General features: G+C 32.9%; 1 protein-coding gene across 1 annotated transcript in view; it reads right to left on the bottom strand.

Moving 5' to 3' along the window:
- The window catches only part of LOC132713662 (uncharacterized), a 45,944-nt gene that overhangs the window by 12,740 nt on the left and 20,984 nt on the right, over window positions 1-12,220 (bottom strand). The window contains exons 18-25 of the mRNA XM_060696312.1: window positions 11,576-11,827; window positions 9,323-9,583; window positions 8,769-8,813; window positions 7,462-7,566; window positions 6,837-6,976; window positions 6,078-6,279; window positions 5,526-5,571; window positions 383-3,425 (exon numbers count right to left, since the gene is read on the bottom strand). Coding sequence (XP_060552295.1) covers window positions 383-3,425; window positions 5,526-5,571; window positions 6,078-6,279; window positions 6,837-6,976; window positions 7,462-7,566; window positions 8,769-8,813; window positions 9,323-9,583; window positions 11,576-11,827 — 4,094 coding nt within the window. The remainder of the gene's footprint in view (window positions 1-382; window positions 3,426-5,525; window positions 5,572-6,077; window positions 6,280-6,836; window positions 6,977-7,461; window positions 7,567-8,768; window positions 8,814-9,322; window positions 9,584-11,575; window positions 11,828-12,220) is intronic.

Raw genomic sequence — 12,220 nt, forward strand, 5'->3', positions numbered from 1 at the left:
TAAGTTTCTTTACTATTCATAACTTAGCATTTCTATTTAAACTAAATCTTACTATAGCTGCTTGAAACAAGTGTCAATCTTGTACCTAACATCCATAACTACTTAAATTGAATATTTTCACTGAAAATAGCCTTAAAAGCTACTGATACTCAGCACGTAATTACTTAACGTAATATAATACAATGTACTAAAAAATTGAGGGATATGCATTTTTTACAGATTTCCTAACTTTCTGATTTATTTAATATATCTCACACACAGCTTTAACAATTACCATATATAAATAATTTGTCACACTATTTACATTTCATTTAATATGCCAATATACAGTTTAAAATCTCATCTGCAGAAGTACTGGAGCTGTCAAAAATATGATACAAACCTTGGAATCGGACTTATCTTTAGAACTTCTTTCACTGTCTTTATTTGTTTTTTCTCTTGATCTACGACTACTTCTTTCAGGACATTTATCGGCCTCATTTTTGGAACTGTGAATACCCTTGGAAGAGGCAAAGCTTTCTGTAGAAATTTTGTCTTTCTGTTGGCTGGGCTTATCAGTTTGAGCTACTGAGGTTCCACCTGCATCAACTTCATCCACTGTTACAAAATCATCAGGATTGAAGTCCATATCAAAGTCTTCTTCCTCAGCAGTGTCTATTGCTGGAGCCTTCTCATCTTCTTTATGTTCATCTACAGTTATAAAATCACCACCAAGGAAGATTTCCTCTATGTCTTCATCATCATCTTCATCCATTGGAAAGTGTGTGATACCTAATGGTGGGTTATCACCTTCTCTGTCAATCTCAACATTTTCAGGTAATGTCATTTCAGTATTCTCTTTAATTTCGTTAGCTCCATTATCTTTTTCTTTGACAATATCTTTATGTGTATCAGCTATATTGTCTTCTTGATCAGTGTCTTGTGCAGTAGTGGTAATACTCTGCATTTTCTCAGTATTCTTTTCAGGAGGAAGAACTTTATCTAAGTTTGCACTTTGGTCCGTTTTCTCTTTATTAACTTCTGGTTCATTGTAATTTATAACAGTAGCTTCTTCTTCTGTATTGTTATCTTTTGTTTCATCAACAGTCTCAAACTCTTCGTCAAGCATGAACTCAATATCTTCATTGTCATCATAAGGATCAGCCACGCCTGCCTCTTTAGGAACATCTGTCTCGAGTACTGAAGGTTCCATACTTATTTCCAATACACACACACTACTTGATTGTTCACCTTTGATTTCATCAGTTTTCTCTTCTCTTTTAGTTGTGTCCACGTTCTGTACATTCAAACTTTGCTTTTTAGGTGTTTTTATCATGATAGCTTCACTTATTTCTTTATACTTTAAATCAACATTCATTTTTAATTTTGCATCATTTTCAGATTTTAGATCTGAAACAGCAGATTGAGTATCATCAATATTAGTAATTTTACTATCTAATACCTTATGTTTACTAAGTTCGTCTCTAGTGGGTCTATCAATGGACCCAGTCTTATTTTTTCCATTAGGTTTGGGAATATTATTACTTTCACTTATCTCAACAGATACCTCTGTTACATCTACTTTAGACTCATTTTCTGGTATATTGCTATCTTCATTTGTGAGAGAAGGTATGCATATTTCAATTTCAGTTGGTGAATTTTCATCTGCATCATCTACAGTGACAAAGTCCTCACCAAGCTGAGATGCAATAAAATCATCAAAATCTGTTGGCATTGTTATGTCATCTGTATCTTCAAGTGAAGCAGATTTTGTCTCTATTTCATCTCCAGCTTTCCAGTTATCAACTATATCTATGCTTACTTCTGTTGTCTGTGACACACAGTTTTCCTTATCCAACATTATCTCATGATGTTCACTACTTGAACTTTCACTCCCTTTTTCATGTTTCTTTTCATTATTACTTTTTATTTCAATGGTTATGTCACACTCTTTTTCAACTTTGTTCTCTGGTACAGAAACTTGTTTTATACTTTGTGGTGCTCCATTTGCGTTCTTCACAGTTTCACTTCTTTTCATGGCTGAGGGCTCATTAGATGACAAACTTCTTTCATTATCATTTTCATTTGATTGTATACTTATGTTTACTATTGGCTTTTCATGCGGTTTAAGAACTTGATTTATTTTACTTTCAGAATTATTCTTCTTCACTGGACTAGTCATAACTATTTCAACAACACAATTCTCTGGTGCCGCATCTGATTCCTTTACAATGCCTTTTTCACAGACTGACTTATTTACAATCTGATTAGGAACATCTATCTCAATCTTTGTCAGATTTTCTATATTTACAGTGGAATTCTGTTCGACATTCTCATTTATTTGTCCTTCTCCTAGATTTGGTTCATTTTCCTTTGCTGTAATTACAACAACATTCTTTACTTGATGCTTTGTCTGATTTTCTATATTTACAGTGGAATTCTTTTCAACATTCTCTTTTATTTGTCCTTCTCCTAGATTTGGTTCATTTTCCTTTGCTGTATTTTCAACAAGATACTTTACTTGACTCTCATCTGTATTTGCTTCTTTTTCAGGTGCAACAATTTCATCACTCTTTTCTTCCCTGGGATTAATCTCGTCAACAATATCTTCAATGTCTATAAAATCATCATCTTCTTCCATCTGTTGTTCTATAGACTTGCTAATTAATTCAAGCTCATCTATGCTCAAACTTTCAACATTCATGACAGTTTCAGTTTCATCCAAAGTGTCATTTTTGGTGTCTACAATCAACTCTTTATCTTTAGAAACATGTTTATTACTGTCACCATGCTTCCCAATGGCAGATTCTTTATCATTACTTTTATTTTTATCAAAGCTTGCTTTATTGGCAGCAGAATTCTTTTCATTGCCTTTTTGAGTCCTGGATTCTTCTTTACTGCCTGCCTTGGGTGATTTTGTTCTAGATGTTTTTGAATCTGTCCTATCTCTACTTCTTGATCTTCTCCTTTTTCTTGAATGGTCATCTTTATTATCTCTCCTGGTGTCTCTGTCTGCAGATCTTCTCCTTCGGTCTCTAGAATATTTATCATCATGTCTAGTTCTAGTTGAATGTCTCGAGCTTCTTCTATCTCTACTTCTACTTTTGGATCGTCTTCTCTCTTTACTCCTTCCACTTTTCTCATCACGCCTTTTTGAATCTGATACCTGTTTCTTATTGGAATCTTTATTATCATCAACCTTAGGTTTTAAATCACTACTGGCCTCCTTAGTTACAGCAGCTGAGACACTCCTTTCATCATGAGCCACATTATCTTTATCAGATGATTTTGGAATCCTAACCCAAGCTGGCAGTTTCTTCTTAGGTTCCTCCATAGTTTTGTTCTCTCCTTGTTGAGTTGACATACTACTAGATGCAAGTTGAGCGGAGTTGTTTGCCTGCTTTGGAGTCTTGGATTTTGGAGATTCGTTAGTTGTCCCAGTATTTCTGTAATTAGTTATTCAACATGATTTAATTAAAATGTGCTCAAATGGGATTCGTTTTCAGAATGAGTAAAACAGTATTCAGCAAACAAATAAAACAGCAATTCATCAGTTTTGACCAAGTATGATTTCAATCATCTTAATATTTTGTTCCTGTATGCTATTTGTATTTCTTTTTCCTTCATTTTTCAACATGATAAGCATGAGCATTCTATGCACTTTCTTTATACTTGTAGTTTAAAGGTCTCATCAATTAAAACCTAGTTTACAAATCAAATCCTTTTTGTTGGGTTCTAAGTCATACCAACACTGTAATGGTTATAAGGCAACTTCACAGCTTTACTGATGGAGTAAAATGACAAGTCCCTGCTTTTTTTTCTGGTGGAGGAAGACATCAGGTGCTTCTCAATGCATTTTTCAGGAAAACAAGCATCTGAGGTCTTCCTCTGCTCGTAAGGCTGGAAAGTTTTAACGTTTTATTTTTTCAAGTTTTAACTTAATGAGACCTTTATACAAACAGCTATAAAGAAATTGCCTATCAGTGTACACAAAAAATGTGTGTTTAGCACAAATTTCAAATGCAACAACTGAAATATTCATTAATATTAAGTCAGAAATAATTTTGAGCTTGACTTTAAAACGATAACATTATGTTATGTCTTTCTCTATTTTATTTCAAATATTTCATGCTTTTTATGAAAGTTTGCCTCATTTTCAAAATGTCACATTCAGCTGCAAAATGCTAATTAATACAAATGACACATGCAATCTTGCAATCAAAAATTTATTTCAAAAATCTCAGGAGACACTAAGCTTATGAAAGTCTAGACCAAATCTTTGGAATATTTTAATTGACCATTTGCCCTGGCCATTTGAAAACTGCTACTTGGTCAAAAACTGATGATCTGTTTTCAGTTTGCAGTTACATACCCTTTCAATGTCCATTTAACAGCAATCTAACAGTAAAATCCCTATTTCTTGTCTTTTTACTTACCAGAAGTCATTACCAAAACCACGTTAATGTAATTTAAATTTGTTAAGTTGTGTTAATGTTGTTTGTGTATAAGAGAGAACATATCCATAACTTGTTTGTTTGTCTGTAAACAAACAAGTCAAAAACATAAATGATGATCAGTCTGTTCAAGTTTTATTATTATAGATGTATGCATACAACTGCCATGTGCCATTGTTGATTCACTATACTCGATCACTAAAGCTTTGCCCAAATTTGAATCGTATCCTTAACTGTAAGATCATAATACACCATCAAAGATCTCATTTCTAGGTTTTGTGTGCCATTTTTTAAGAGGGAAACATATTTGGGGCAACATAAAAAATCATTGTTTTTTTTTTCATATAACAATAAATTTGAAAATGCAATATGTGTCCCAGCACTGATCTTTAAAAAACATTGAGAACTTTTAACATGTTAAAAACTTTTTTATTCCCACAATTTCAAAAAAATGTTAGTAAATTGTAAACATTAACTGCTTATACAAGACAAAAGTTTTGTTTAAAAAGGGAAAATTTTGGCTTAGATATAAATGAACTGAATTCTTTAAAAAAAAGCTTTTTTGTTATTTAACAAAGCACAAAAAATTATAAATTTAAAAAAACTTTAAATTTAAAGGATAGAAATTTTAGAAAAACCATCCCCATAAGACATTAAAAATACAAATTCAGAGTTTTGTACTTGGGATTGGGATATTTTAGTGTATAAACAATTTAGATTGGGAATTTAGATAAAAATAAAAAGGGAATGTGGGAATGCACAATCATTTGTATCCATTTTGACCAATGGAGCCCTCTTATGCAGCAACAATAATGGTAAAACCTCTAATAAATGCCCATTAATGAAATCCATTGTATTAGTTATTAAAAATCAACACAAAAACATGCAATATTTTAAAACAAGCTATCAACTGCAAATTAATTTACAAAAAAAAAATCAATAAAATCTACAGAACATTTTATCATTTGCAATCTAAGTGCACATTGACTTAATTAATTAACTAAAAAAGTGAGAGCATGTTTGTGATAGATTGACTTTAGTTTTGCAGAATGATTGTGGATTTTTTTTCTTCAAAAAAGCTAAAATACTTACATCTGAGCTGTTGGATTGAAACCAAACTTCAACTGTACATCAGTGCCTATAATTATAATTCATCATATAAAACCAATATGACACTGAGCAAATAACAGAATACTTTCTGACTTTTTGTAAAATATGTAAAATTCATGAGAATTTTACAGTAAATAATTTCAAAGCAGACTTATCAATATATTACCATTACTTTATTGGTTAGATTTAACATCACACCAACAATGTAAAGGTCATACGGGGACTTTCCAGCTTTTATGATGGAGGAAGACCTCAGTTACCCTCAATGCATTATTTCAGGCTTAACTAGGCATCTGAGTAGAACCACCAACATTCTGTTTGATAGATGTATAAGCTTCCTTACATGAAAGAATCCAAAAGGCCCAAGCAGGATTCGAAACCACAGCTGTGAGGGGCAAATGGTTTGAAGTCAACAACCTTAACCTTTGGCCACAGACTTATACTGGATACAGAAAGCAGAAAATATCAAATCCATTACTTATATATTTTACTCTCATAAATTTGCACAATGCCATAGAGTAGAACAAAACCCACCTTGGGCAATCTTCTCTTCCTCTGCCAACATTTTAAGTTCTTTCTCTGAGGGAGGTAACTCTAACATGACACTTATGCTGAATTGTTTCCCTTCCTTCTTAACAACACCCTGTGCCAGAGTCTCCACTTTGGACATCAAACTTTCCATGGTGTCAAACTGTTTTTGTTTCAGCATGTCATGTAAAACAGGATGATTTTTCTCCTGTAAATCAAATATAACATACATGTAGATCAAGTAAATGAGTAGAACCACCAACCTTCTGTAAGATAGCTGGAATGCTTGTGAACATGTAATCAAAAAAGAAGTTTTAAGCAAATATGCAAACATTAATAAAAACTTAAGGCAGCATGCCTCCAAATCCATGCTCTCCAGCTTCATGTAATTTTCATAAAATTTTAAAAATGTATCTTAAAGTTAAATATTACGGAATTAGAAAAGGAAAAAAAAAATGAACATTGCAAACAACAATTAAACACGTAAATTACCCAAAAGTGATCAAAATAAGAAAATAATGCACTCACTGCATTAGTAACGCAGTAGATATATACGTGATAAAAACTGCAAAATTAGTACCCTAAATTACAATTATCATGTAAATTATTACTAGAATCTTAAATCTTTTTACTTTTCTTAAAATCCTAGTATATTTTCCTCAAATTAAATATTCTCGAAATATTTTGGCTCATCTGGAGGCACGCAGCTTTAAACCTCACATGGAAAATTAATTGCCAATGTGAGATAATATGATAAAGACCTACGAGATAAAGAATCCTGTGTTTAAGAGATACAATATGAGGTGTTATAGCCTTCCAGTTGATCCTGTCCTGACACATCTCACACATATACCATGGCTCTGCACTGATATCCTTCTGCTGAAACTCTGTCATCATTTGTAACCCTGAATTATATGTATGTCAGCATACCATTGAATAATACAAAATAAATTGATGTATTCATAAAATGGAATATATATACTAGTTTGATGGATTAACAAAATGAAATTTACATAGTAGTTTGAGTCCATGGAATTAACAGAGTAGTTTGAGTCCATGGAATTTACAGTTTGATGGCATCATAATTTCCAGAAAATACTAAATTCCTAGATGAATTGTTAAACATTATCCAACTTAGTCATCACTGATTGCATATTTTGGAAATTATAACTTTCATGAAACACATACATATTTTCATATTTTGATATCAATGGAGATGTCCTGCAATATACGAGGGTTGTCCCAAAATGTCGTAGACTATATTATTTTGTCTTGAAACCGACATGATCTCTTTATAAAATTTACCAGATATCTTTGTTGGTCATTTGTGAATTTAGATGTACATGTAAGTCAGAAATCATGATGGCTTTTACAAATGAAATGTACTTACCAATGAGTGGATAGTTACTAAAGGTTGAGGTATAATTCATCATAAATTTGGACTTCCTAGCACAATTTACAATTCCACCAAGCTCCATCCTTTTCTTAAGTCTCTCTAAATAAATAATAATAATAAAATTTATAACATGTTTTCATCAAACAGTAAAATTATTAAAACATAATTTCACAGTAGCCATAGTAACTGTTTTTTGGAGGTGGATTAAAGAATATATTATAAATGAAAGGGAATTCACATGGAATATACTCCTTCACAAGTAAATTGTATTGTAAACTTATGTCAGGATGGGGAAAATAAATACAATTCTTTTACAGTTTTTCTAAGTTTATAACAAGTATTTCGGCAACAACAGTGTCCAGTGAGTAAATAGTAACTGGATATAAATACATACCAACTGACAAGTTTGGATAACAATGTCGTTTGTAAGATGTTTACTGTATTTGAACTTTGGCGGTTTTTAAACTTTATTTACATTACTTGGAGGTCAAAACCGAAGTGACAACATTGGTTGGATTCCGACTTTTATAACGTTTGATGTTTGAAATCCACCAATGAAACAACAGAAATCCAAAAATCCTCAATGGACAGAAGGCCAGATTTCTGAATCTGAAATCTTGGATTTCAGTGGCGGCCATATTGAAATCTCATATAAAATCTAGATACGAAAATCGTTAATATACAAAAACATGTAGTGAATACTTAAGGATTTCGGACCTTAATCAATCATAAACTTTACATTAATTACGTTCTTGAATTCTTGAATCTTGTTCTTGTAGAAGTCAACAAATTATGAAGCTATAGGATTTCACAATGTCACTTGGATTTCATTATAAGTTCTGTTGTAAGTACATTTCAGAAATATGCTAGAATGTCAGATCCATACAGTATGCATACGATATGGTGGAAGCACAGAAATATTTGCACACATCATGACAAAAAAGTAACAACATCCAATTGAACAGAGCAACATGGACATTGTGACATCATAAAGGAGAGTATGAAATAAGTCAATAATAACAATGACTTAAAACAACTTTAAAAATCATGAAATTAATAGCAAATCAGTTTGCTTTGCATATCAAATCAAATGATATTTCATTATAAACACCAGCTGTTATATTTTAACTTGTGGCATGAAAATATTGCATCTGATGTTCACTTCATGAACTACAGTTAGGTCATACATGCAAAACAAATAAACATTTACATCTCATTGAAAAAAACTAAATAAATACAAGACCGGTATTGAAATAACACTAAATCACAAATTAAAAGGAATGTAAACTAAATATATTTACTGTGTTCTGTGTCCCAGTCAAACAGAGGGTCTTCTCTTCTAGACACTGAAAATTCACAGACAAACAAAATTTATCACATATCTGTGCCGTTTTTGAGAAGCCGTAAAAATGGATTGCACAACCATGCATTTATGTGGACATGACATCTCTTACATTATAAACATAGTGTAAAGATGTGCTAATTGTTAGCTTTACACTACAGGCAAGCCAATGCAAAAATGATTCTTTTTTACCTTAAATAGTCTTTTTTTTTGGGTATGTGACAAATAGAATATTATAACCCTTTTAGTTTATGGTTGAGAATATTTTTAACAGTTTGGGAAAAAGATACTATTTTCGGGTCTAAACGAAATTTGGACCTAACATTAGCTAGAAAATTAACAAAAATCAAAAACCTGTCATTTACTTATCACCTGTCTCTTATTATTTTTAACTTACTTGCCAAAAATATTTATTCAATTACTAAACATGTAAAAACTGGGAACATAAACATGCATGTTAATAAAACTTCAAGTCTTATAATGCTACTGATCTTATTTGCATTTTAAACTCACTTATTTCATCAAAATTTACTGGTCCACTTTTATTTCCATCAGGACTAACTCTTGAACTTGTCGTTGGTCCACCAGATTCTGAACTTTGACCTGTCAGATTTTGTACATACTGTCCCGACTGCTGATTGGGTATTGTTGTTGTTGTTATTGTTGTCTTGGGAACCACGTTTGTAGCAGGAGTAGTAGAAGCTGTCTCAGGTGCGTTTTCAAAGGTTTTTGACAGTTCTTTCCAGGTGATATTTGCTTCTTTCAGGTAGGCATCTATTAAATCATATAAAGGAATTCAATTTTTTAACTGAACAAAGGAAAAATGTCTAATTTTATCAGCTAAACACATTTGCTATATATATTTATATTTCTTTTAAAGTATAAAAAAGGGCATGCTTCTAAATTTAAAACATAACAGCTTAACTACAATGTATTTACTTCATCTACAGTCCTTCATACACTAAATTTAAAATACAATCAGCATGAAAGTTTAAGGAATCTGGAACAGTTCATTAGAAAATTAAGGGATTTCAATACAAAAACAAGCAAATTCGTTGAATTTATATCCCCCGTCGAGTACTGGTTATTATTAACACAACAACTGAAGACATAAGGCTTTATTTATATATTAATCACGGCATAAACAGTAATATTCTTTGAACTTGATAAATATTCAGGGCAATAACAGAGCCATAACTTTGTGTTAAATAGTAAAATCTGGAAATGCCAATGAGATGTATGCATACTACATAACTAATCAAGGGCCATAAATCTGAGTTATAAGTATCTGACTGGAACAAGGCGACTATATGCACATCTCCTCTTAGTATCCCATAAATTTTCATTGAATTCCAGCCAGTAGTAGCAGAGAAGTAGCGAAGAAACAAATATTTTTCAATATGGATACTGCATAATCAAGGGCCATAACTCTGAGTTTAAGTGTCTGACCGGAACAAGCCGACCATATGCGCATCTCCTCTTGGTATTGAAGGTTCCCATAAAGTTTCGTTGAATTCCAGCCAGTAGTTGCAGAGAAGTAGCGCGGAAACGATTTTTACTCCATATGCATACTGCATAACTAATCAAGGGCCATTACTCTGAGTTAAAGTGTCTGACCGGAACAAGCCGACGATATGCGCATCTCCTCTTGGTATTGATGATTCCCATAAAGTTTCGTTGAATTCCAGCCAGTAGTTGCAGAGAACTACTCTGGAAACGACTTTTACTCCATATGCATATTGCATAACTAATCAAGGGCCATAACTCTGAGTTAAAGTGTCTGACCGAAACAAGCCGACGATATGCACATCTCCTCTTGGTATTGAAGGTTCCCATAAAGTTTCGTTGAATTCCAGCCAGTAGTTGCAGAGAAGTAGTGCGGAAATTTTTTTTTACTCTATATGCATACTACACAACTAATCAAGGGCCATAACTCTGAGTTAAAGGGTCTGACCGGAACAAGCCGACGATATGCACATCTCCTCTTGATATTGATGATTCCCATAAAGTTTCTTGAATTCCAGCCAGTAGTTGCAGAGAACTACTCCGGAAACGACTTTTACTCCATATGCATATTGCATAACTAATCAAGGGCCATAACTCTGAGTTAAAGTGTCTGACCGAAACAAGCCGACGATATGCACATCTCCTCTTGGTATTGAAGGTTCCCATAAAGTTTCGTTGAATTCCAGCCTGTAGTTGCAGAGAAGAAGCGCGGAAACGATTTTTACTCCATATGCATACTGCATAACTAATCAAGGGCCATAACTCTGAGTTAAAGTGTCTGACCGGAACAAGCCGACCATATGCGCATCTCCTCTAGGTATTGATGATTCTCATAAAGTTTCGTTGAATTCCAGCCAGTAGTTGCAGAGAACTACTCCGGAAACGATTTTTACTCTTTATGCATACTACATTACTAATCAAGGGCCATAACTCTGAGTTAAAGGGTCGGACCGGAACAAGCCGACGATATGCGCATCTTCTTTTGATATTGATGATTCCCATAAAGTTTCGTTGAATTCCAGCCAGTAGTTGCAGAGAACTACTCCGGAAACGAAATTCGGACGGACGGATGGACAGATGGACAACGCCAAAACTATATCCCCCTCCCGATTCCATCGGCGGGGGATAATTAAGTGATTTGATGACAATAATCAACAGAATAGAGGATGTTCAGACTGCACAATAAAAGACCTGGCTTTAAACTGGTGGCAAAGGCAAATCACCTCTGATTCCATTAAGATAAGGGTTTATTATAAATACCTAAAAGCATCCTTTTGTTGTTTTCTAGACAGACATGGTAACATGACTCAAATGAAATAACTGGTGTCTTCACACTACGGTACACCCTGTGTAGACTGCTGTAATGTTTTTCCAGATGGACAGCAATTCTGAATATATAGTTGCACATTGTGCATGGATATTCGAAGAAATGGCAATGTTTGTAGTGCAACTCAGCTGTGTTCCCATCTATAAACAAAGTCTGACACCGGTTACATATGTACTTCTTTATACCTGAAGAAAAAAGCAACAGATATTCATTTGTAAATCCAAATAATTAAAGATTATTAATTCCTGAAATTCATTTAACTTGTAATAACTGTTTTGAAAAATATTTTTTTTTTAAAATGTGGAAGAAATGTTCCTGCCGCAAATGCAGTTACTAAAATAAACCTCACACAAAAAAAAACCCAAATTACTTCAACACCTTGCCTTTAACAATCATTAAATAATAATAATATAACATTTTTCTCTCTAAATGTGTACTTAACACCTTTAACACATCACTTAATAAAATTTCTATATAAAGACATATAGTAAGATAGTGCGCTAAATCTTTACTTCCTTCGTGACAAACATTTACATTATCTTCATTTTCGGTCAGGTCTATATTACTACTAGAAATGT

The sequence above is a fragment of the Ruditapes philippinarum genome, unplaced genomic scaffold (assembly GCF_026571515.1).
Source record: "Ruditapes philippinarum isolate M1 unplaced genomic scaffold, ASM2657151v2 ctg304_1_1_1_1, whole genome shotgun sequence".
Lineage (NCBI taxonomy): Eukaryota > Metazoa > Mollusca > Bivalvia > Venerida > Veneridae > Ruditapes > Ruditapes philippinarum.